This window comes from Rattus norvegicus, chromosome 16, assembly GCF_021556685.1.
Source record: "Rattus norvegicus strain SHRSP/BbbUtx chromosome 16, alternate assembly SHRSP_T2T, whole genome shotgun sequence".
Taxonomy (NCBI): domain Eukaryota; kingdom Metazoa; phylum Chordata; class Mammalia; order Rodentia; family Muridae; genus Rattus; species Rattus norvegicus.
This window is the reverse complement of record NC_141549.1, coordinates 35,515,844-35,542,500: the sequence shown is the minus strand read 5'-3', so window position 1 is coordinate 35,542,500 and position 26,657 is coordinate 35,515,844. Positions and strand designations below refer to the sequence as shown.

The 26,657-nt window shown below is 42.0% G+C and overlaps 2 protein-coding genes across 2 annotated transcripts; one reads left to right on the top strand and one right to left on the bottom strand.

Annotated features, from left to right (window-relative positions):
• Erich1 (glutamate-rich 1) overlaps nucleotides 1–26,657 on the bottom strand; it is a gene marked incomplete at its 5' end in the record, with an annotated part of 52,793,804 nt that overhangs the window by 48,121,863 nt on the left and 4,645,284 nt on the right.
• Nucleotides 9,467–25,361, top strand: Hpf1 (histone PARylation factor 1). Of its 2 annotated transcripts, NM_001169105.1 has the most exons (8): nucleotides 9,480–9,571; nucleotides 12,143–12,302; nucleotides 14,165–14,354; nucleotides 15,432–15,530; nucleotides 18,738–18,888; nucleotides 21,715–21,802; nucleotides 23,250–23,422; nucleotides 25,148–25,361. In NM_001169105.1, exons 1-8 carry the CDS (start codon nucleotides 9,524–9,526, stop codon nucleotides 25,292–25,294), a joined length of 1,056 nt encoding a protein of 351 aa, NP_001162576.1. In that variant the 5' UTR covers nucleotides 9,480–9,523; the 3' UTR covers nucleotides 25,295–25,361. The 2 variants fall into 2 exon arrangements, with proteins under 2 accessions (XP_087443939.1, NP_001162576.1); XM_087587813.1 differs by lacking the exon at nucleotides 14,165–14,354 and having other exon boundaries at nucleotides 9,467–9,571.

The following is a 26,657-nucleotide window of genomic DNA, read 5'->3' as shown; positions in this document are numbered from 1 at the left end:
TTCAAACATATAAATCTATAAGGGCCAACCCTGTTCGAACTACCATAATGGCTAATTATATCTATTAATATTTCTATTGTTCTGTTCTGTTTTTGGTTGTGTAGCCCCTTTCTAGGAGACAGCCAGACTTTTGAGTATATAAACAAACTCTGACTAGAGCAATATGTCTGGATGGTTGATATGTAGTGAAGACACAGAAGCTTTATACCTTTGTAATACTTTCTAATGTAACACTGAGTGTGGTGCATCCTTAGGGCTATTCCATGTACTACAGTTTCCTGGAGCACGCCAGCTGTATCTGCTTGGTCTTTCCAATATCTAAAATGGTTATTGGATCTAAGGATGAAAAACACAAACACAGTTGTTCAATTTCAACTTGCCTTATTGGCACAATTACTGGGCACCCCCAATCTATCTTGGCGAGTGTACCCTTCCCAGAACCCCAGCTCAACACCCCAAATCTTCACTCAACTTTAGTTGCTCTGACACCTTCAGTCCCAGCTCAACAGCCCCAAGAAACAGCCTGGGCTCTGTCAGAAGATCTCACATGGCTGGTTCCGCTTCATTTCACCTCTTCCTCTCTCTCTCTCTCTCTCTCTCTCTCTCTCTCTCTCTCTCTCTCTCTCTCTCTCTCTCTCTCTCTCTCTCTCTCTCTCTCTCTCTCTCTCAAGCATATCAAACTCTCCCTGCCTCCCTCTCCTGAGTCAGCCAGTTTGCCTTCAGGGACCCGGAAGTCTCACCTAATCTCTGTGCTTCTTTACTGATATATCAAGAACCAATTGGGGAACAGGACTTTAGCATCAGAACCACCCCTACAAAAAACAAAACAAAAACAACAACAACAACAAAAAAAAAAAAACCAGCCGAATCCCAGAAGCTCAGAGACCAGCTATCCTGATGTACACAGCTGCAAACAATAAAAAGACCTTGTATCAAAAAGGTGGAAGATAAAGCCTAACATCCGGCTTTGTCCTCTGACCTCCACCTGTGCATCATGGTATACAAACTGTTGGTATTCTATCTAAGCTCCACCCCCACAGCAACCTGGAAACAGCCAGGTATGCTCCGCCTCACAGTTGCCTGGCAACAGCCAGCTGTGCCTGACAATAAAGGGGGCTGCTTGCCCCCTCCTCTCCCTCTTACTCCTCTCTTTGATCTCTTCTCTTCCCTGCTCTTCCCCTCTTCTCTGTCCCTTCTCTCTACACCACCACGCCTCTCTCCATGTGCTCATGACTGGTCTTTCCTCTCCTCTCCTCTTCTCTCATTAAACCTCTCCACGTGGAACCATGTTGGCTTGGTGTGCTTTGTCTGGGAGTGGGCTGAGACTTCTACCCCAACATTGGTCCTAACACAAACACCCTCACACACATATTACACACACACACACACACACACACACACACACACACACACCATCGTAGTTTAAAATAATTGATCAGTGAATTGGATGTGCTTTTCACCCACTATAAATATCAAGACCGAGGGACATTTGGCACCCTTTAAAGATGTCTGGATGAGCTAGCTGGTGCTAACTGAAGGCTACTACACGATCCTAGACTTATAGATCCAGCTCAAGCATCGTTGAGCAGAACACTTTACTCACTGCTCAGCTGAATAATTTTTCAGGGTCAAATGGCCACAAAATAGGTCAAATTCTGGGGTCAGAGGTTAATGCAGCCCTTCACGGTTGAACCACCTGGGATCCAACCTGCATAATGTTTCTGCTATGTTTTAATGTGGGAGTTTAGCAAAAATTCACTCTCCTCAAAGTTCTATTTCCTCTGGATTTCACAAAGCCACCTATATTTCCTTGCTCCTCACCATCATCAGTCCTTCACAAGAGTCCTGCTTTATGAAGTGAATCTGAATGCCCAGATTTCTCAACACCAGTGTTATCAGCTGTAGATGGCAGATGGCCCCAGTCACAGGGATCCACTTCACTCCTGATTGCCAGAATGAAGGTTTCTACCCACACCCCCCAGAGCTTATGCAGTGAACTATCATCCATTATTACACATGTCCCACGCACGCCATGAGTCTTCTTGCCCTGAGTGCATTTCAGTGCTGAGACTCTGGTACACAGCAGCACCTGGAGTCAGAAGTGAGAAGTTGTTCTGCCTTTAATTTTCAGCAGATCTTGAAATAAATGCTATTTAAGATACTAAATATGGATTTAAAAGTACATAAGCCAGGGGTTGGGGATTTGGCTCAGTGGTAGAGCGCTTGCCTAGCAAGCACAAGGCCCTGGGTTCGGTCCCCAGCTCCAAAAAAATAAAAAATAAAAAAAAGAAAGAAAGAAAGAAAGAAAGAAGGAAAGAAAAGAAAAGTACATAAGCCATTAGAAAGAAAAAATCCTTTAAAGATTTTTTTTCCTTTAATCAGAGCTTAAAATTAGAGGTCTACTAGAATCTGTCTTTCAAAGTATTCATACATTTTTTCATTTATCTTTTCTTTTGCAATCTATAATTCTCCAACATCCAATAGCTTTTAGTAATAAAATGTGTTGTGGGATGTGTGTTGTGGTGTTGTGTGTGTGTGTGTGTGTGTGTGTGTGTGTTGTGTGCATGTGTTGTATTATGAGTGTGTGTTTGTGTGTGTGTGTGTGTGTGTGTGTGTGCGCGTGCGCGCGCACGTGCATACTGTGGTTAGAAAGATGGCTCAGTGAGTAGGAGCCATTGTTCTGAAAGCACAAGAATCTCAATTCAGATCCCCAGAACTGAGTATGGCCAAGTGCATGCCTCTAATCTCAGCTCTGTGTGTGTGTGTGTGTGTGTGTGTGTGTGTGTGTGTGTGTGTGTGTGTGTGTGTGTGTGTTAAGGGTGTGGGACAAGAGGATGACTGAAATTTTCTGGCTACCACCCCCGACTCCATGTTTAATAAGATACTATGTCTTAAGGTAGTAAGGCAGAAAGTGATAGACCATTCTTCTCTGGCCTGTGCATGTGCACATATACACATACACATTTGATATAACACACACACACACACACACACACACACACACACACACACATCACACACAAAGGACTATATATCCCATAGCTACTATTATTGCTGTGCATATTTTTTTTAGCTTGCAGTGTGGATCTTTGTTAGGATCTTGTAGTAAGGATCTTTTCCTTGTTAGCACATTCTCTGGTGTGAAAATTTGGAATTATGCTATCTTAATGTGTTCTATACTTTACATGGCATCATGTAATTCTCGAAGTCAATGGCCAAATTCTAATTCAATTGAGTTTTACAGAGTCAAATCCTTTCACTCTTTTTTGATATATATTTTTCATTTCTTAATTTTATTATTCATTTTTCACAGGCATGGCCAGTATTATAGCCTGTGTTATATCCCTCAGCCACCATCTTTTTCAATTTTTAGTTTGAGACGGGGTCTAAGTTGCTGACTGATCTTGAACTCACTCTTTGAATTTGCAGGCCTCCTGAATGAGTGGGATTACAGTATTGAAACACTCAGTCTGGCATAGGGATACATCATTGTAATTATCTTGGGGGAGAATTGGAGCCCCTAGCAATCACCAAATTAATATTCTTACTTTCATATGAAGAATTTTAAAAACAGAAGTTATTATGGTTAGTCTTGACTGCCAGCTGGATTGGATCGAGCCATGCCTGGGAGATTAATAAAGCACACTCCTGCAGGTAATTATCAGATATGATTGGATATTGAAGACTCTAACCTCATCAGGAGGTTAATCCCTTGGCAAATTCAATTTCTGTGGCATTACTGGGAGGTGGTAGAAACTGGGGAGACTTGAGGAAGTAGGTCACTGGGGATATGCCTGTCCACCATGCCCCAGAACAGTCCCTCTTTGCTTCATCTTCTATGTTGCCATGAGGAGAAACTTTCCCCTACTCCCTTTTCCACCATGACGTACTGCTTCACTACAGACCCAGAATCAGAGCTGAGTGACACGAACATGTAACCACACCCAAGTTCCCCAAATAACAACTCCGAGACTGAATTATTTCTGAATAAATGCCTAGGCTACAAGGGAGGGCTTGTTGCCCAACTAGCTCAGAACTTAATTAACCCGTTTATTCTATTCTATGAGTGCCACATGGCTGGCTACCTCTTCTCAGTTTCATGCTTCTGTCTCCGTTAACATTTGGAGGGAATCTCTTCCTGCATCTGACTCTTAATCCAGAATCCTCTCTCCCTGCTGGAACTCCCTCTTCCTATTTGCTGCCTAAGCTAAACAGGCTAACAGCCTTTTATTGACAGCTGCTGCTTCCAAACAGTGCACAAGAGATTCTCTCTACAAGAGCCCCTTCCCTCTCTCTAAGTTGTTCATCTAGGGTATTGATGTCATGATGGAAAATTCATGTAATACAGAGTTCATCAGTATCGCCGATGACAGTGCATACTCTAAAGCATGTAAGACAGACTAAAACAGACCATCCTCGTGTGTGTGAATGGGCATCGGTAAGTCCATTTAGGGTCTGAATAAAACGGAAAGGAAGAAGAAGGGAGAATTCATTTGCCCTCCATCCTCCTCCACTCAATCTCCCCCGTCCTCCTTTTATAAGATTTATTTTATTTTATGTATGAGTGCTCTATCTGCTTGTATAGCTGTAGGCCAGAAGAGGGCAGGGTAGCAGATCCCATTAGAGATGGTTGTGAGCCACCATGTGGTTGCTGGAAATTGAACTCTCAGACACTCATTCTTTGTCTATCATACATTCATCCATTCAGTTCACATGATGGTTGAGACTCCCAAGAAAGCTACTTCTGTAGTCTGAAGAAAAAGCAGTCAGTGCTCTTAACCACTAAGCCACCTCCCCAGCCTCCTCTTCTTCCACCTCCCTTCTCCCCCTCCTAGGCCTTCTCCTCTTGTTCTTCCCTTGCTCTGTCCCCTTTCCCCAGCCAGAGCTCTGGAGCTTCGTCATCCTTCTTTTCCTGTGTTCATTGATCACAGATTTTGTTCCTGTGGCCCAGAACTCCACTCACCAACTGCACCAGCAGTCTGGATTTCAGAGCTTCAAACCACAAAAGTAGCTTTCTTGGATTCCCAACTTGGAGAAAACTGTTAATGGGACTTCTCAACCATCATGTGAACTGAATGGACAAATATATGACAGACAGACAAAGAACAGGTGTCTAAGGATTACTTCCCTGGAGAATTTGTTTACCTGGAGAACACACTCTGTGATTATTCAGATTTCCAGCCTTTCTATCGTTGGGCACCGAGGAGTATATTCAATACAAATACAAAACAAGTAATTAAAAAGATACTGTATTTGGTTTTTTGAGACAACTCCACTATATACGTCTTTAGAGATAAAAGAAATTGCATTGTGAAAAAGAAAACCTGTATGATGCTATGAAAGGACCATTTTTTTCTTTTTTTTTAATTACTTTTTTTTTTATTAACTTAAGTATTTCTTATTTACATTTCAAGTGTTATTCCCTTTCCCAGTTTCTGGGCCAACATCCTCCTAGCCCCTCCCCCTCCCCTTCCTTATGGGTGTTCCCCTCCGCATCCTCCCTCCATTGCCACCCTCCCCCCAACAATCACGTTCACTGGGGGTTCAGTCTTGGCAGGACCAAGGGCTTCCCCTTCCACTGGTGCTCTTACTAGGCTATTCATTGCTACCTATGAGGTCAGAGTCCAGGGTCAGTCCATGTATAGTCTTTAGGTAGTGGCTTAGACCCTGGAAGCTCTGGTTGCTTGGCATTGTTGTTCATAAGGGGTCTCGAGCCCCTTCAAGCTCTTCCAGTTCTTTCTCTGATGAAAGGACCATTTTTATGGTTTATCTCTATTTGTATGCACTAGTGTTTTGCCTACTTCCCACACGTATGTCCACGTGAAGGTGTCGGACTTGGAGGTACAGACAGTTGGGAGGTGTCATGTGAGTGCTGAGAATTAAACCGGGATCCTCTAAGCATTCGGTACTCTTAGACCATGAGCCATCTTTCAAATCCTAAGAACATTTTTTTTTAAGCACACAAAATAAAAGTTACATCTAAGTGTGGTAGGGCACACATACATCTAACATTCGAGAGGCTGACAATCTCTGAATTTGAGGCCAGCCTGATCTACATAGCAAGTTCCAAGCAGGCCAGGGCAACATAGTGTCTCAACAAACAAACAAAGTATAATTAAAAGTTATTTGATATTCTATATTCAAATCCTAAAACTACAACCACCACAAAGCAGGTGGCAGGGGCGTAGGAGAGGCTCACATAGAGAACAGAACAAAAGATGAAGGAAAATAGGACCTGGGCCGATAAGAGAAAAATCAGACAAATATAAATAACTAATTCCTTGAAAAGAAGTAATTCCATAGTGGGGTGTTAGAGGAAATAATCAGGCCAGGAAAAGTCCCAGAACTGAGAAATGTGCATTATAAGACTGTACATAGCAAACCTATTCAAGGTTAAGAAAAAAAGCCACCCCCACCCAATGCACTCAAAACACATAAATTAGAACACTACAAATTGAAAGAAGATCTGAAAACTGAGGCAAAACAAAACCAGACAACAGGTGGGTTACATTTAAAGAAACTAGTTACCTATAAAATAAAATGAAGCAATGTTATATGGTTTCTCATTAAGTCTTTTGCCTGCTCTTAGGACCATTTTCTTCCTTCTGGATTGTCTTGTCCAGCCTTGATATGAGGATTTGTACCTAGTCTTATTGAATCTTGTTAGGCCATACTTGGTTGATATCCCAGGGGGAACTGCTCTCTTTTGAAAGAAAACTGAGGAGTAGATGTAGGGAAGAGGGGAGTTGCTGGGGGAAGAGGTTGGAGGGGGAGCCCCTGCCCTCCAATTTGCTGAGTAACTTATTTTCAGCTAAGACGTTATTGCTTGAACAGGTATATCACTGGCCGCAGGAGACACAGACTTCCTCCTAGGGACCTTTACTCAGTGGGCAGTTGGGCTCTGAACCAACACTGCAGAAAAGGATTTCAGGACAAGTCAGTATGAAGCAAAGTTCATTGGAGATCATTAAGAAAGGAGCACACAGGGGTTGGGGATTTAGCTCAGCGGTAGAGCGCTTGCCTAGCGAGCGCAAGGCCCTGGGTTCGGTCCCCAGCTCTGAAAAAAAGAAAAAAAAAAAAGAAAAAAAAGAAAGGAGCACACACACAAAGAAGCTATAGGGTGGTTGTATCTGTTTGCTTTCTGTTGCTGTAATGAACACCATGACCTATAGCAGGACTTTCTCAGATCTGCCATTGGTATAAATAATGACACAGAGTCCTCTCTATAGTTTGAAACTTAGACCTTTTGCTAGGGCAGTCTCTCAGCTAGCTCATCTAACTAACCCAGGACTTGTCTGCCACATCTACTGCACAGCAGTCCATGTGTTCCCCTTAGGGTCCGCTCTAGATTCCCCTGCATCTGCTTTCTTCTCCTGAGCCATTCTCTCTGCCCAGAAGCTCTGCCCCCTATTTCCTGCCTCAGTTATTTGCTGCCAACTCTTTTTAACAACCAATCAGTTGTGAGACAACCTCTGATACAATTCTAGATTGCAGATGAGGAAGGACAGACATTTACAAAACAGAAAACATGTAATTCTCTCCTGGTACAGAATTAACAAATGTTAAAAAAAAAAAAAAAAAAGCCCAACAATGACCAAAAGCAACATGGGGAGGAAAGGACTTATTTCTTCTTACAGCCTAAGTCCACCATGAAGGGAAGTCAGGGCAGGAACTCACACTGAAACCTGGAGCAATAGCTGAAACAGAGACCATGGAGGAGCACTGATTACTGGCTTGCTTTCATGACTGATCCAATATGCTTTCTGAAAGGACCTAGGACCACCTGCCCACGAGTGCCAAAGTCCTTGGTGTGCTGGGACCTCCTACATCAATCATTAATCAAGGACATGCCTCACAGACTTGCCTACAGGCAATTTGATAAAGGCATTTTCCCTATTGAGGTTGACAAGTTGACAAGACAAAACAAAACAAAACAAAACAAAAACCCAAAAACAAAACAAAAGAAAAACAGGATAAGAGATGTACTTTAATGCCTTTTAAAAATCTATATTTTACAGAGATCTTGAAATTGCACTGTTCAAAGGATGTAATTTATAACCAGCCTCAAAGATTAAAGTTTTAAAATTAAACATAAAAAATCGACTTACTTATTTTTAAAGAATCTTACCTTGTAAATGAGATTATAGTGTTTTAAGAGGTGTACTGATTAGATTTATGAATGAGATAAAAGGTCATACGGCTCAAAAACCATACATTCTGACTCTAAGTGTGGCTTATTGGGTGTTTACATACTCTTGTTTCAAATGGCTCTCAGAAAAGGTTGCACAGTCACCTGAAAAGATTTTATATTATTTACAGTCTTTTCAAGTATTGCTAGGTGTGTTGAAATTCTTTCAGCTAGTGTGAAACAGGCAACTGATGAGTGGGGCAGGATAATGGAGGGAGTGTTACCTTTCCAGTGTTCTTTTAATTTTCTCTATCTTTCACCCCTGCCTCACTTACAGCTAGTAAGCAGCTGTGCATCTGGTTTGAAGTGCTCCTCAAAACCGGAGGATAAGGGCTCAGTGGTTAAGAGTAATATACTGCCCTTGCCCACGTCGAGTGGCTCACGACCTCTTTTAACTCTATCTCCAGAGAATCCGATGCCTTTTTGGGCTTCTGGGGGTACTAGCACACACACGCACAAATCTATACGCGCACGTAACTAAAGACAAAAACAAAATCATTTTAAAACCAAGGAGATGTTCCACAAAATGAGAGTATACAAATTATGAATAAGGAAGAGAGACTTCACCTCAAGAGTGGGGAATAGAACATTGCTGGGAAGGTGGTGGAGGAGTGTGTTATCCAAACCATATTATTCCTGGGAGTCAGATTCTGACTTTTAAACTCTGGATAGAGCCTAACAATGTGACTTTTTAACTAGCTTCCTGGTGCTGCTGCTGGTGGCGGTTCAGTTCTTACACTAAGAGGAGAGAGAAATGAAAATGAGGATGGAAACGGGGGGGGGGGGGGCGACAATTGTGAAGATATAGGGAAGGAAACTGTAGGGAGGGAAAGAAAAAAGGTTGGTTTACTTCCCGAAGACGACGAGAGGAATTACAGACAATAATAGTGCAATAATAGGAAGGGAAAGGGATAGAGCGCAAAAATAATTCTTTAAATGAATAGAGATGAAGAAAACGAAAAGGCTGAAGTGAAGCAGCATCTTAAATCTATTTATCTTGCCAGCAGTATGCATCTGAGGACAAAGTCTGTAGCTCCTTAAGGCACCCAAATTTGATAATCTCAGGTTCTCCAGTGTATCCAGCACGAGCGCTAGGCAATGGGCGGGGCCCTGACGGTAGCTCAGGGGGCAGCGCTTGCGCTCAGGGGGCGGTGCCACCCCAGATCTCGGGGCGGGACTTTGCGTCCTTCCCCGTATCAGAAGGCGGAGCCTAGTCTCTAAATTGGCGGCTGAGTGGCTGAGCGGCAGCTCGGATTGGCGGCTTTTGAACCCGGAAGCAGTAGTGGGCGCTCGGAAGCGGCGGGAACGCGGGCCTCGGTGCGCTGCGGCTGCGGGATGGTCGGCGGTGGCGGGAAGCGCCGACCCGCCGGGGCGGGACCGCAGGTAGGCGAGGCGGGATGAGCTGGGTGTACGGACGCTGTGGGCGGTGGTGGAGCCGAGGGCCGCTCTGCCTAGGAACGGCCCGGGAAAGTCGTTCCTTTCCAGCGCCAGCCAGCTTCTCTGGGCGCAGTTCCCGCGAAGCTATGCAACCGGTGGACGGATCATTCATTCATTCATTCATTCATTCATTCATTCATTCATTCATTCATTCATTCATTCATTCATTCATTCACTCATTCACCCATTCACCCATTCACTCACTGAACAGCTGATGGAAGCTGGAGGAGCTACCAGGGCGGCAAGGCACACACGAACGTACATTTCACCTTAAGTTTTTTTTTTGTTTTTTTTTGTTTGTTTTGTTTTGTTTTGTTTGTTTTTGCTTGGAGTAAACGCAGGTGTGTAAAGGTGCTGGATTTGACAAGCCCTGGAGTTGTTAGAGACATCTTTTGTTTAAGACAGTCTCTCTATGTGGTAGCCCGGGCTCTCCTAGAACTTGATATGTAGATCAGAACTTAATATGTAGCCTTGTAATCACAGAGATCCTCTTGCCTCTGCCTCCAGGACGTATGCCACCACCGCCTGGCAAGACGACCTTTAAGGCAACTCGGGTTTGAAAATCGTTCTTGCTGGCAGAGAAGAAAACTAAGAGATTTCCCCTGACATAGAAGTGTAAGGGATACGGGATCGCTGATGAGTGATAGATTATAGATTGACCAGTCTGGACTCTTACATGATTTCATGGGTTCTCTTAAGCATACAGTAGCTAATGTATGAGGAGTTAAACAAGGAAAGGATTGTTTAACAAAAGTTACCCCAGCTGTGTTTAAAACTGGTTATGCTAAGGCTTAACGGTCAGTGGATGATGGACATAGGTATTTTCACGTTGTGTCGTGTTTTCTCACAACACCAAGTTAAAAATGTGGTCTAAAGAGAGCAGCTGTCCCAAAATCTAATTATTAGGGATTTGAGGATTCTGAAGCATCTTGAGTTAAAGAATTGAGAAATCTCTTTGTGGGTACCCAGGGCTGCTTTGGCAGAATAGTTGGCTTAACTGGAAATAAGATGAGAGATGGTCTAGTGGAATGTTTATGACTGCCAATAATAGCCATCACCAATTATCTGCTAAGACTGTTGAAATAGAACTGTTTTGTATTTAAAACAAAAACACATGATGCTACAGGCACGACAGTGCATCTTTAGTGTAGATGAGAATACGGAGCACAGAGAGGTTAAGTAGCTTGCCCTAGGTGACAGCTGGAAACCATGTTAGTAGTCAACCCAAAAGCCAGAGTGTTAGCACGCACTTGTGATCCCAGCACTTGTCAGGCAGAAGCAATAGAGCCAGAAGTTCACTGTCATTCTCAGCTACACTGCAAGTTCAAGGCTAGCCTGGGCCATGATAGACCTGTCTTAAACAAGATCCAACTTCATGACTTAAATTCAGTCCCTGAAGTCCTGTGGAGTTAGGGAAGGGGACAGAGTGACCAAATATATTGTATGTAAAAACACTACTACAGCTCTGCATCTACCCACGTAGGCGCCTTATCCTTTTTTCCTAACCCTTTCCTTCTGCTTCCAGTCACTGTGGCTGTCGCCTTGAATTTGGAGGTTTCCCTTGCCTTCTTTTAGAGTTTGTTGTTTCCTTAGAAAGCTTTTGTGGTACATCTTGACTTAGCCAGTATTCTACTGCTGTGAAGAGACATCATGACCATAAGAAAAAGTGTTTAGCTGGGGCTGGCTTACAGTTTCAGAGGTTTAGTCCATTATCATCATAGCTGGAAGCACGGAGGTGTGCAGGCAGCCCTGGTGCTGGAGGAGCTCAGAGTTCTACAGATGACTTCACTGTATCCCACAATGACTTTGCCCAGGCACTCCTCTTAAGTGCTATGATTACCAGGTCATGATGTTACAAGTGTGTCCCTCTGTACCTGGCAGAAGCGGCTTTTACCTGATCAATCTTTTGTATCCGGTTACTTGTGGTCATTTGTTTCTGGTGTGTGTGATGACTCTGTTTAAATGAAAGTCTGATGACTTAATGGCATCTCGGCACCAAACAGACCAGAAACCTTTAATGCCTTTGTGACAACTACAACTTTGCATTTTCCCTTTGTTTTTTTGTTTCTGTTATGAAGAAACACATTTAAAGACATGCTTTGTGTGAGTATTTCTTGACCACCATGTAAATTGTTTGTTCTTTGTACAAAAGAATCCCTTGGACTTTCCTTAAAAATTATTAGCTCATGCTTTTGTGATTGCTTTTGTTTGCTTTTTAACCTATGTTAAAATGGAGGCAGAAAGATGGCTTGGCAGCTAAGAGTATGCACTGGGCTTGCAGAGGACCCAGGATCGTTCCTCAGTTCCAGCTCCAGGGAATCAATGCCCTCCTCTGGCCTATACAGCAGCCACATACCCCAGCACAGACAGACACACACACACACCTCACAATAATCAGAGTAAATATTTAGAAAAATGTCTGTGGTGCCTGGAAACTGACCAATAAGCAATATTGGTATACAAGGATGGTTGTTGACGGTTTGCTGGGAGAGCTAAAGTTTCATATGCCAATTTCAGTGTGAAAAGACAGCTGAGGTAAAGAAGAGTAAGTCTTCTGAAGCCGACATCTCCAGTGACCTCCGCAAAGAAGTAGAACATCTTTATAAGCTCTCCCTGCCTGAAGACTTCTATCATTTCTGGAAGTTCTGTGAAGAGCTTGATCCCGAAAAGCCAGCTGGTGAGTTCACCCAGCATCTTTCTGCTTCTATGACTAGAAAAGATGCCAGAAAACTGGAGGAGATAAGAAACAGCTCATGGGGAAAGTGTTTTGAGCCACACACGGTAACACATGCCAATTATAGTCTCAGCAATTAAGATACTGGTTTGAGAGTATCACAAGTTTCAGGCTAGCCTGGGCTACACAGTGAGATCATCTTAATGAAAAGAGAAGACAAAAAGATCATGAGTGAAGTGTGTAGTCAGAGAAACAAATTACTATTTCTCTCGGTCAGTTTCATGGCTGGGATGCAAGAAAACAGCAGGAAAAACAGCAGAGAAAACAGTAGGGAGGTCAGGGTTGGTTTGCGTCATGGTTTTCCCAGCAGGATGACAGGGTTGGTTTCGAGGTTTCTGACCATGGTTAGTTGGCTCTATTGTTTTTGAGTCAGTGATACCTTATGCCATGAGGATGTGTGAGAAAGTGCCTACCTCACGTCACACAGGAAGCAAAGAACATTGGGGAGCAGGAGTGCTAATGTAGCATGAGCCCTTCATGGGCCCACTAGTCACAGTGACGCCATTAGCTGGGACTATGCTTCCCATACATGAGCCGCTTTGGGTTGAGGTCATATATAAACCATAATATACTACTGTCACTTATTGGCCAGGACAAGCACAGGACATTCCTTCATTTAAGGAATAAGGAATGAAGGAAAATGAGCGGTGCATTTTACTTCTATCAACGTGTCTTATGGACTGGGTAAACTAAGACTTGTCATCAAAGATATTTACTGGAGAGAGACAGAGACAGTCAGAGAGACACACAGAGAGATGGCTTCAGTGCTTGTAACCCTCCTAGAAAAGCCACAGGCACTCTGAAGTTGTAATATATAGATTTGCATAGACTTCATGGCATTGGGGTTTTCTTACTCTGCTGCTATGGTCTGAAGAAAGATGGAATCATTGAGAGTTATGGTTCACAGATTATCTGGAAGTCAAAAGAGCCAGGAGTGACAGCTGACAAGCAGGAAAGGATTTTTTTTTTCTATCCTCAATCTATGTTGTCTCCTTGATCTGTGTTTGTAGCTAGAGCAGATAGCAGTGAGGCAAGGTCAGTGTGTGGCTCTTAGGCCTGAAAGAGTGCAGAGCAGCTTGGCTGGGGCTAAGGAGAGGCAGGAGTGCTTTACGTGGTGAATGGAGCTAATGTAGTAGTAAATTTAAGGGGAATTTAATGCAGCATTTTTGTTCAGTTGATTTCTTTTCCATTGAGTAAAAACATTTTTACAGACTTTAAAAGTATTCTTTAAAACAACTGCTTAAGAATAATTTAAAACTGGTAGGCAGAGGCAGGTGGATTTCTGAGTTTGAGGCCAGCCTGATCTACATGGTGAGTTCTACAGAGCTGTGTAGATTAAGCCCTGTCTCAGAAAGAAAGAAAGAAAGAAAGAAAGAAAGAAAGAAAGAAAGAAAGAAAGAAAGAAAGGAAGGAAGGAAGGAAGGAAGGAAGAAAGAAAGAAAGAAAGGAAGGAAGGAAAGAAAGGGAGAAGGGAAAGGGAAGGAAGGAAAAGGGAAGGGAGGAAGAGAGAGAGAGGAGGGGCGGGAGGGAGAGAAACGGGAAGGGAAAGGGAAAGGAAAATCCTTTAGAACTGGGTGTGATGGTTTACACCTTCAATCCCAGCACAGATCACATGAATCTCTGATTTCCAGGCTAGCCTAGTCTACGTAAAGTTCTAGTCTAGTCAGGGCTAATAGTGAGACCCTGTCTCCAAAAGGGGGAGCAGGGTGGAGAAAGAAAGAAAGGAAAAGAGTCACAGTGGTGAAAGGCATTATTTTCTATTTGCCTGTAGAAAGTGTTGCCTGATAAACTTATTTTCCTTATAGATGCACTTGCCACAAGCCTGGGTCTTCGGTTAGTGGGTCCTTATGATATCCTTGCTGGGAAACATAAAATGAAGAAAAACCCCACAGGCTTGAACTGTAATCTTCACTGGAGGTTTTACTATGATCCTCCTGAGTTCCAGACCATTATTATTGGAGATAATAAAACTCAGTACCACATGGGGTATTTCAGGTAAAGGACCTTCTCTTCTCTACAATACAGCTGCTCTGCTATCATTGAGTCTTAATAGACCTTCACTGACATCCCCCAAGGTGAAAGGCTCCTCCATGGTCTGTCTGTTACTCTGGCTACCTTTCACCTCTTCAGCCTGTGTAGGTTGGTGAACTCTTTACACCAGAGTTCCCTGATTTCCTTTTCTCTTTGAGTATCAAGTTTTGGGGTTGTTTTGTTTTGTGTTCAGAAGAGCTTTGCAGCCCAAGTAAGATAATGTAGACCATCAGTTTGTCTTAAACCATGCGCTTCCAGGGGCCAGAGGACTCACAGGTTGGTCCTGCCATTTATTTTCTTGATGGCAGTATGCCAGTCAGTGGTGACTTTCTGTGACTCAGTTTCCTCTCTTGAACTAGTGGGGATAATAATGGCACATATTTGATAGGAATGTTGTGAGAACTAAGTGAACACCCACAGATGCTATAGAATGTCTGCAGATAGAGGAATGTGAAAAATATTCTGTCCACTTCCAGAGGGAGTGCTGGGTCCCGAGGCCGAGGTGAAATAACAGAAGAATGAGGTGTGGCTAGGGAGAAGCGCTGCACTGAACTCATGGGGCTGCAGTGGGCTCAGACGGCTTTGGTACTGATGGACTGCTAGAACTTTAGCCAAGAACCTTGACCTCTCTCTGCTGGTCTCTTCAATTTAAAATAAAAGGGCTGGATATAGACATGAATAAGATGCTTCAGTGTTTTACATCTGTCCTCTTTCCTTTCGCTTTTACTCCGTATTTCTCTTCTTGCTCTTTTCCTTAATATGCTCTAAAGTGAAGGCAGTCAGCAGTCATTTGTAATATTCCGTTGGCAGACTTTCTTTCCATATTTTTTATTATTTGAGCAAAATGTAATTAGGTACTAAAAGCTACCCGTAGGTTCTGATGTAAAATTTGTTGTAGAACATCTAAAGATATGTGGAGATTAAACCTAACAAGTTTATTCTACTTCTTACAGGTACAAATTTGTCTATATACCTGATTTTCTGCTTGTTGGCATTATAAATTCTGGATAGCTAAACTTTTATTATCTTTTGTTAAAACAGAGATTCTCCTGATGAACTTCCTGTATATGTGGGTACAAATGAAGCAAAGAAAAACTGTATAATTATTCAAAATGGAGACAATGTGTTTGCTGCCATCAAGTAAGGAATGGTTTCTTTCAGTCCTCTTAACTGGTTGTTTGTATGTCTACCACACAGTACAGAGGAGGATAGTGGTGGCTTCAGTGCTGCAGACATCCAGAGCGCAGTCCTGTGATTTGGAAGCCAACCTTACACAGTTTTGCTACTTGTCTTCCAAAGCTTTTAGAACTGCTTATTTATTTAATGAACATATTGCTGGATCCTGGGCTTGGCTCTGAGCCTGTAGCAGAGCATGTTCTTAGCATGTGAAAACCCTGGGCTTTATCCCCTGAAGTGCAAGGAATGTGTAAGCAGTGTTTGATCTTAATTTCAGATGCTCCATGGAAAACTCAGAGGGGTTTTATTTTCCCCACTAAACGTCACATTTAAACAGTGCCATTAAGAGTTCATAATAAGAATGAGAGCAGTGTAGTTCAGACTGGAGAGTTGTCAGGACTAAGGGATTTACAGACTCCTCGGAAGGGCTGCTGGGACAAGCTGAGCCTCCAGGATAACTACTTCTAGTGAGTGGCATTGTCTCTGCTGTTGTCCAGAGGCTGGGAAATGAGCTGCTCTAGGGCCGCACGTAGCCTTGATCTGTAGTTAGACCAGAACAGTCAGTCACTGCCCTGCCCTCTGCCCCTACAGTCACTACAGCCACTTCCCATCCGGTCCTTCAGACTTGAAAGAGTTGCTCTGCTTGGGATCAGCCAGGTCTCATGTGGAATCAGCTAAAAATAGCTCAGGAAATGCACCAGTTTTTCATGTAGGGAGGGGTCACAGTCCAGCCGATGAACCCATGGGTATGGCCACAGACAGGGTTTGGAGTCATTTGTTAGTAGGGGTGCAGGTTATGTTGTAAGTTAACAGGTTAATCTTTATCACTTGAAATAGACCATGTTTTGTATGACTCTAAAGGGATTTATTTCCCCCACTTAATAGAATAATTTATTATTAAAGAATTCAAGTCCATCCAAGGTGAGCACTGTCTGCTGTGCGTACACTGTGTACCTGGATGACAGCAACGTTCTGTTCTGTCTCTTTTGAGTCTTACGTAAAACTTGCTTGGGATTTGTAATTGGTGTAAGGTTTCTTTCTCCCTGGGGTTGTTGGATTTTTATTATTTTGGTTTTGAGTACTGGGGACGGAACCAGGGCCATAAACATCCTAGGCAAGTGCCTGCTACTGGAGTTATGTCCTTGGCCTTGGTGACCTTTCTTCTAAACCTTTAAGAGTTATCATCCATCTTAAAGTAGTATTGTCTGTGTTAGAAACTGAAGTTGTTTACTGGCAGACTGTCTGTCTCCTGAGCTAGCACGTACCGCAAGGGCAGGGGCGGTGTCTTTTCCTTGTGCTCTGCCCTAGTAGATGTGCTATAAGTGCTTAAACACATCTTAGCATATAAACATATCTCTTTAAATTACCAGTGCTGGGGACCAAACTCAGGGCATTATGATTATAATTTATTTATAAAAGCAAATTTTAGAAATAACACATCTAGCATTAAGGAATGTAAGGTAAATAAATAAAAAACATTTGCATTATAAATTATATGGTATATTAATTATATTATAAAAGCATTATAAATGCCATGATTCTTATTGTTGTGAACAGGGCAAATAACAGAATGGATGATTCTGATATTTCCTGTAATGCATATGAAAAATAATCCATATTCAAAAATTTTAGTCTTTACACAACAGGAGGGAAGTTTTGTCTTTCTTCTACTTTCCTTCCCTAAAACTGCTACAATAATTTGAACTGATGGACCCATGCTAGTCCATACCACCTTAAATGCAATGTAGTAATACAATGGATTCTGGGTTTTTGTTTGTGCAGCAGTGGCACAAAGGTGGGTAGAACTGTTGGCACCATTGTTAGACTCAGATACTGACCCTCAGCACGTTAGCAGAATTGCATTGTTCCTTGTTCTGTACGTGCAGGTCTGTGTGAAGACATCAGCGATGTATGTCCCCAGTGCATCCTAGCACTGTGTATGATGAATGGGAAATAGGTGGGAGGCACTTCCACACATTGAAGTGTTGTGAGTTCTGAGTTGAACTTTTACCTACTTTTGCTGAGGGGTAGTGATTGACAGACTTTGTTTGGGTACAAGTTTTTGGAAGCAGACATTTTCTCAAACCAAAGGAATTGCTGGTTATATTTGGTGTCAGCGCTAAAATTGAAGGATTAGCAAAAATAAGGCGGGAAGTGTGGTAACCACCGTGATGAGCTCGACAGCTTTTCTCTAGAGCTTCCTAATAATAGTCAAGAATGGGATGTTCTTCATTTCGCATAGGGTGAATTCGGTGTCATTGCAAGTTTCAACATGAGATTATGTAACTTCGTGAGCCAATATGTTCTGAATAATCATTACAGAAGGCTGTAAGAAGATGCCTGGCTAACGCTTCATTCAGACATGCAGACACTGCAGTGGGTCTAACCAAGTGGTTATGATCACTGCTTCGGTTTGCATGTTGCACGTCTTTAACGGTCATTTAGCAGGGTGGTTAGTAGCTTTGAATGGTATGAGACAGAACCTGACTTGGAATAATGGGGAAACCCAGGGTACTTGAAGGCCTCCTAGCCTCCTTGAGAGAACTTGAGAAAAAGATTGATTCACATTTTGACAGGACCAGATCTAATGGTCACTGTGTCCTCTGATGTCCACAGTCCATGCTGATTGAACTAAGCAGTGAGGAAAGGCTGACTTTTGTGGTTTGGGTCTCCATGGCATGTGCTCCACCCTTACTACCCTTTGTGCCTCAGTCTCCTGATATGTTAAGAGGAATGAAGAGCTACATGGTCTGAATGACTACTGCAAGTCCCTAGTGTAGGTTGCATATAGTTTATTCCAGGGGTCTGCCACAAGGGTGAGTGTTTTGAAAATCGAAATCCTTTTTTGTGAACAGCACACTTGTGTTTTTCTCTTGAGCCAGCCCTCTCCAGGAAGGATGCCATTTCTCAATTTCCCAAAGTACAACTTGAACTTAACCCCTGCTCTTTGATTGTTTTCCCTCCCTGTTTGCAAGAAAGAAACACAGTACAGGCGTGCTAGCTCTGTCCGTGACTGGCAGCTCCGTGTTAGTCCCGCATATTCCTTGTTTGACTCAACCTATGAGGACTTGGAGACAATTGTATGAAACTTGACAGTTTTGTCTCAGCTCCCCGACTTCTGTGTATAAACCGAGGCCAGCAGTATAACAATAGTTTTTGCTTCCTTTCCAGATTATTTTTGATGAAAAAACTCAAAGAAGTAACAGATAGAAAGAAAATTAGCATTTTGAAAAACATAGATGAGAAACTCACAGAAGCAGCCAGAAAACTAGGATACTCACTGGAGCAGAGAACCGTGAAGATGAGACAGAGAGATAAGAAGGTAGGGTTGCACCCGCTCATCTTACTGCTGGGCACTGCCTCTGGCTTCTCCCCGGCTGTACCGTGTACTTTTCCCTAGTCCTGTCCCCTGGGGCTCTCGGGCAGTTCCATAGCCCAAGTCGGGGCTCCCGCATGTGCAGGTTGCATGCCTGCTGAGTCCCGCAACTGAGCCTGTCCCTGTGGCTGCATGACACATTCGTCTGTTAATCTTGTGGTGTTGGCCATTGGGGAAAGGTAGAGAAAAGCAGCTTTGTGCCTAACATTAAACTTCATTTTCTGATGGCTGAGATCTCGTTTTAGTACAAGGCATTGTAGTGATGTAGTTTTATACTTTTGAGAGACTTAAATAAGACCTCAAAGATGGTTCTCTTTCTAGAAATAGTTTGGGTTAAGATTTGCTAATTTTCTCCTGGATCCTCCTTGACCCTATCAGCATTTCCTAGAGCTTGCAGTGTGACGAAGTATTTTGTAAAGGAGCAAGTAATTCTCAGGTTAGGGGTTCTTTCAGTTTTTCAGCTGTGAATGTCAGAGTAAGTCTACAGATATGTGAAAGAACTCCTCTTTGTGAGCATTCTAACTACTCTTCCTAACTACTGGGCAAGTGAGGGCTGGCGTTCTCCTTCTGTTTCTTCTTTCCCTGTTGTCTTCTGAAACTGTGTGGTGTGAACACGCTAAGCTAAATGAACTCCTTGTTATTTCTGATGAACTGGCACTGTACAAAGTTCTCAGTGCTTGCTACTGAAGACCTGCTTCATTCTCTAGTCTTGATTCAGTAGCAGGCGTGAACCACTGCCACTGAATTGCTGTCCTAGTAACTCTGTCTTTAGTCCTAGAGACCAAAGATAGTTTCAAAACGTGGGGTTAATGACAGTGACATTTAACATCTTATATTCTTCTTTAACCTTACTGGTTCTCAGGGACAATTCTTACTAGAAGAAAGAGACATGTACATGTGCCTCGCCTTGCTATTGTGTTCTGAAGATGTCCTGACTAGTTCAGGCTTCTGTGGATGTAACGCTTAGCAAGTCCTTGTCTTAATGAGCAGACCCTTGTTGTATTCTGTTAACAGCTGTAACTTAGTTCAGAGACCTTACTGCTTCCCTTCATGTGTAAATATGACCGGAACTTCCGTTTCATGTTGTGCTTATTCTGACTCCTCCCAAGTCTATAATCAGTATTTGTTTTTCATTAAAGGATAGTAACATAAATACAAGATAAACCATTTGAAAGAAAATTTTGATTTTTTTTCCTTAGTGTCCTTTTTAATTTATGGATTATTCTTAATGTTACTGTGAGATATCCATTTAATTCAGACGTTTCTATTTCTGAAATACTCATTTCCAGTAGTATATTAGCTAATGACTTTGTCCTAGCATGCAGTCTGCATTGTAGTACAGTAACGTGCTTCACAGCAGTCTATTAGTGCTGCAGTGCTTTGAGCAGTGGCACCTTGTAGTACTTTGAAATGCAAAGTCTGTGTGAGTCAGTGTATTTGCCCTGCAAGAAATCCATACAGAGTGGAAGAAAGTTCCCTTTTCTTCTGGTATTTTAGTTTTGTTTTCACATTTAAGACTGAAAGGCAACCATAAGATAATCTGGTATAAATATTAAGATATGAGGCTGCATAAACCGTGATCTGTCTGTAAATTATTCTGAACATTCTGCCTCTGGGGTAGCTTAGCAAAGAATGAGGAAAGTGGAGGGAGGGCTAATGGGAGAGGAGCAGGGAAGTGGCTTTAACATACCTGGGCTAGGTGAAGACTTTAAAAGTAGAAGTCACTTTTGGACTGTAGTTTTCTTCTTTCTTGGAAACTTTCACTAGAGAACACAAGTGGAATACTGAAGATATTTTACTAAAAAATACCAAGACCCAGTATGCTCGTATATATTTGCACTGAGGCAGGAGAATCAAGAATTCCAGTCCAGGGGATGGAGAGATGGCTCAGCAGTTAACACAGGTTGCTCTTCTAGAGGATCAGGCTTTGACTCCCAGGACTCCCGGAGTCACATCATCTGTAACTAGGTCCAGCAGATCTTTTGCCCTTTTCCGGCCTCCCCAGGCACCAGACATGAAAGTGTTATACAGACATACATGTAAGCAAAGCACCCATATACATAAAATGAACAAGTTGAGAAAAAAAAAAAACCCAGCCTGAGATAATGCTATGGATGGATGGATGGATGAAGAACTAAAGAAAAGAATTAAGGATAATGCTAAAAGCCTGTTACTCAGAAGGGTTATATGATTGTGGGTTCCTAAAGCTGGGCCTGTTTTCGTCTTTGAGGTTGAATGATTAAAGTAAACTGGCCATGTGATTTGTCTAAACAAGCACCATTTAGAACTATCCTGCTTTGCGGGAGTTAATGAGTCTGAATTTTCCAGGTCAAAAATAGGAGTCTGAATTTGACAGTACTGATGAATTGTGTTGTTTTTCTAGGCTCTACCCTATTCTATCTTCCTTTCAAACCCAGAGTCTCCGTGCTTTCTGTCTAGAGAGGACTGCTATTCTGATTTGCCTCCTGTAACAGTTCTGGTTGTTTCTGATATGCAAGACAAACTTGTAAATGACTAGCATGATCCATTCAATCCATTTATTTTATTGTATAATTGCTTCAAATGCCTGACTTCTGGTTTTAAAACAATGTGCTCTCCCCAGGATCCAGATTTCCTGAGATAATGTCCCTGGATGCTCTATTTTTCATAACATCTAGGGTTTATGTGTGTCAAGGTGGGGAGATAGGTCTTTTGTCCTTTTGGGTCTCTTTGTATGGTCTCGTTTTTTTAAGTGATTTGTTTTGGGTTTTTTTTTTTTTTTCTTTAATTTAGGTTGTGACAAAGACTTTTCATGGTGCGGGCTTGGTTGTTCCTGTAGATAAAAACGACGTTGGCTACAGAGAGCTCCCTGAAACAGATGGTAATGTGTTCCATGTGTAAATATGTGCATGTATGTATGTAAACATAGAGAAAGCTTTCTCTTGTATTGAGAAATAGGTAGGTGTTAAGAGCAAAACTCAGGCATTCATAGCTTGATCTTGAGCAGAATATTTAGTGTTACTAAACCTTGTCTTTTTCATCTGCAAAATAAGCGGTGATGTTTATTTCATAGGGTATCTGGGATGTGAAAGGATATAGAGTACTTAGTGATGTCAAATAATGCTCCAAGCAAGGTGAATACTTTGAAGAATTTACGGGACTTTAGCCCAGTGCATAATTTCTAACCTGTTCTAGCACCTTTGACCTAGTAATGACTGAAGAGTAAGCATTTGAGTGCAGTCACAAAGCACTAACTAGTCTTGGTGAACGTTTTAGTTTTCATACTCCAAAAATACTTCATGCAGACATACAGAAGTACTTAGAAGGTAATTACACGACATTTAGTTAATACTCTGTTGAAAGTGAGTTATCTGTTCTCTATTTCCTTACTGTGAGTATTCTTTATATTTTTGTTTCTATGGGCATACAATTTAAAGAGAATCTAAATTAGTACCTCCTCAGAGGAGCAAGTGTCCCTACTTCCTACTGTGGCCCAGGACAAGTGAGCCTTAGGAATGACCAGTCTTTAATTTTTATGTGGTGTATGCAGCCAGTAAGTTGGGATGTTGTATGACAATTTATATTTCATCCTGTTTGCTACAGCTTCACTAGACCTCTAGGAATTTATAGGAGGACTGGCGCTAGCTAAGGTGTCCTGAACACTTCACATGTGGCTAATGCCACTGACAAATTTTAATTTGCTTAAAATTTTAAAAATAAAATAAAACTTTGTTTAAATTTATAAGTTAGACCAGCATTAAACATTTTTATATTGATTATATGTTGAAATTGTGCCATATTAGGAGTAGTGGGTTAAATTAGTTTCATCTATTTTTAGTTTGGGTGGGGCAGAGTGGGGGAAGTGTGGGGAGGGGAGGAGAGAGTGGGATCAAGAAATCAACCGATGCCCTGAGGTGCATATGGAGGTCATAGGATAACTCTTGACAGTTAGTTCTCATGCTGCCTCATGAGATCTGGCAATCAACTTAGGTGACCAGGCCTGTGTACTCTAATGCATGGAGCCCTGTCACCAGCCCTCTCATTTTTAATGTGGATATTTTAAATGTGAATTAATATATTTCTCACTGATCTGTCTTGTCTGTTCTGAAGCCAGAGATAATCAGTCTCTGTGGGAAAGATTGGGGGCTGAGGCTCCTGTTGTCCAGGCTTCTGCTTGATCAGAACAGAGGTAACTGACATTTTCATGGCAGGTTAATAAGATGGCATCAGTTGAGTTCGTAGAAGACATACAGAAAAGCCCTACCTAAAACCTACCATTAAAGAGGATTGTGTTTTTGTATTTGATATTTTTACATCATTTTTTTCAGCTGACCTGAAGAAAATCTGCAAGGCAATTGTTGACGCTGCAAGTGATGAGGAGAGACTGAAAGCATTTGCTCCCATTCAGGAGATGATGACTTTCGTGCAGTTTGCTAACGATGAGTGTGATTACGGCATGGGCCTGGAATTAGGAATGGACCTCTTCTGCTATGGCTCTCATGTGAGTAAGCATCCTCGTTTCTGAATCACCGTATACACACACACACACACACACACACACACACACACACACACACACACACACACACACACACACACACACTCAGGTCTATTTATCTTCTCAACTTCCAGCTGACAAGATACAGATCCAGCTTGTACTTCCAAAGCTTTGGAAATGATTTGAAAGTAAAAGTTCTAAAACTCCTTGAAATCTTATATTCTGGCAAAGGTGAATAAGCAGAATTGTTTCCTCAAGTTCATATTAAACTCCCCTTGTGTATCAATATCACAGGGGTGTGTATACCATCCTTTGGGTGTCTGTATAGGCTTGTGGATGTGGATATATGGATGTGGAAATGTATGCACCCCATTCTTTTGTTTCTGTTGGGGTGGGTGTCATCTACTCCCATGTCTTAAATACTGTTTTCAAGTATTTTAATTAAGATATTGGAGCTAGTAGTCTGTCATTCCCTTTCCTACCTGTAAAATTGCCTTCTCGTGTGTGTGTGCACGTTCCTTATTGGACCGTTGGTAAGTCGCTGATAGAGCTCCTTCTTCTCCAGGCTCACAACAGCAGTCCCATCCCAGTCTTTAATTCCAGGGTTCACAAACTGCAGGTACTTGGGAGCCACCTGTAGCTATTAATGCACACTGTCTAATAGGTCAGAGATGTAGCCCTGCTGTCACTAACATTCCCATGTGACGGGAATACAACCACTGTATAGACTGAGGAGCAAGACTGAGGCTTTGGTCACAGATTAATGTCTCCTTGTCCCTCACTTTGAGTTATGGAATGGGTCCAGACAAACTTACTCGACTGGTCAAGAACCCTGACTGAGAACCTGTTTAAAGCATCATATCGCCCCTCTCTGCCTGGCTTCTGGTTATCAGTAAAAAGGATCCAAAGTGTTAATTAAACAGGTAGAATGATAGAGTGATCACAAAGAACCTAACCGTAAACGCCATTGATGTGAAGTAGGTATGAAAGAAAAAAACCAACTTGATGGTGTAAGAATCACATGAAAAATGAAAAGGTTTGGTACATTGTATAAGTGCTTAAATGCTACTTCTCACAAAAGCATGTTACTGGTTTCCTGCTAGGGTGTATGTAAAAACAATGCTGTGAAATCCTTCAGCAAACCTGAGATTGAACTCTTAGTAGGGAAGAAATGTGTACACCATAGACAATGAGCCTGAAAATAAAGGGGAGGAGCTGGAGAGATGGCTCAGTGCTTAAGAGCACCCACTGTTCTTCCAGAGGCCCCAGCATCCACAGCCACTCACAAGTGTCTACAATCCCAGTTTTAGGGATGTGACACACTCTTCTGACTTCCTTGGACACAAGTCAAATATGTAGAGCACATTTAGGTAAAAGGCATATCTATAAAATTATTTTTTAAAAAACTGAAAAGTTGATTTGTAACCTCATATTTGTCATACCTATTACAAGGTCTATTAAAAAATCTTAACTAATGAAAAATTAAGGAGGAAGCATTTAATGGCAGTCTGGGCAAAAAGGTTGGTAAAATTAATGGACCATGGGAAACAAATTTAAGATAATGTTTCTCAATTTCCTTTAGGACGTTTTTTGTTTGTTTTTTGAGGTAAACAATTGTCTTTTGGACATAATAGCAGGGCCAAGTCCCTTGTTTCCTTTGTTGCACACATTTTTTTTCAGCTGGACCTGCCGTTTTCTCACCTTGATGTTATGTTCTTTGCTTTTTAGTATTTTCACAAAGTTGCTGGCCAGCTTTTACCTCTTGCGTATAATCTACTGAAGAGGGATCTGTTTGCGAAAATCATTGAAGATCATCTGGCAAGCAGAAGTGAGGAGGACATAGACCAGCTCGCAGGTGAGCCTGCAGTGCTTTGAAGTGGGCCAGCAGTGGCTTTGTTTTTAAGGAATGGAGAAATAAATGGAAACTTTATGAAAAACTGTATAATGTGGCTCTTCTGATGTTTCTTTCACATTCTAATTAGTAAATGGCATTTTAGAAATGGTAATTTTAGAAATTCTTTAGTGTCTGAGGTTCTTTTCTGAGTACTGTCCTCAATATTCACTTGCTTAACAAAAGTGCTTATCCAAAACCAAATAACCATCTATTAGCTAGAAATACTAGGCTAATTAAAAATAAAAACACTTGGGGATGGAGAAATGGCTCAGCAGTGAAACGCACTGACTACTATTCCAGAGGACCTGTCCACTTCACACGGGGCAGGTCACAACTAACTCTCAGATCTGACAACCTCACACATATAAAAGACAAAAATAACAAAAAACCCCCCTCCTTTTAGTGATGCAAGTCTCAAGAATACAGTTTTAATACTTTTATACTCCATGGGAGCGGTATGAATCCCAGCAAGCCTCTCAAGATCACATGAGCGGAAGAGCCAGCTTTTCATCCCTGCCACTCACAAGCCCAACATGGAGCTGTATTTCCAGAGGCTGTGCTGCCTTGTCCAAGCCAAGACTGGACACAGAACACGACCATCTGTGGAGCTGAAAAGTAGCCCAACCAGAGAGAACTTTGTCTAATGTGTGAGGGAGGCCCTAGGCTTGACTCCACATTTATTTACACAGCAATTATAATTTGGATGTTTGTGAGTACAGTAGTGAGGATAATGAAATAACTGGCCTTTCAGTTACTGAACACTCATTAAAAGAGCAAGCTCGATGCAATAGAATATGAAACCTCCTTTCTCACCATTGTCCTCCACTAAAGGCAGTCTAAATTGAATACTATGCATATTTAACCTAGGGATCTGACTGGAATACATTCTAAATGCCTAAGCACATTCACGCATCACCATGACCCAATCAGGACTGTTAACCAACTTAAATCCATTTTCTTAGTTTTTTGGGGGGCCCAATGATGAAATTTCTGTTACCTTTCAAACAAGCATTTATGTTGGACATGCCCAAGGGCATGGAATAGTATGAAAGATATTTTATAATGACCTAAAACCCTTACATTAGCTCAAAATTGACCTTGTAATGGTACTGTCTGTAAACTATCCTACCATAATTCTTAGAGTGATGCAGCTTACAGATCTCAGTTCCCAGACTGTTTTCTAGACTAGGGTTTGACAAACAGTACCAGTTCCAAGCAATGTACTACCTAAATATTAGCCCTAACATTCCTTCTTCCTCTAGTACCCACCTTTCCAACCTGACTATAATCTTCACCGAGCCTTTAGGTTCCATCTCTATTTCGTATCCCTAAACTATGACACAT

Excerpts from the sequence above, each read along its gene's own strand:
- Hpf1 (NM_001169105.1), top strand. The coding sequence starts at position 9,524 with ATGGTCGGCGGTGGCGGGAAGCGCCGACCCGCCGGGGCGGGACCGCAG. Across the intron at positions 9,572-12,142 it reads CCGCCGGGGCGGGACCGCAG|TGTGAAAAGACAGCTGAGGT; the intron begins GTAGGCGAGGCG and ends TGCCAATTTCAG. Across the intron at positions 14,355-15,431 it reads TACCACATGGGGTATTTCAG|AGATTCTCCTGATGAACTTC; the intron begins GTAAAGGACCTT and ends TTGTTAAAACAG.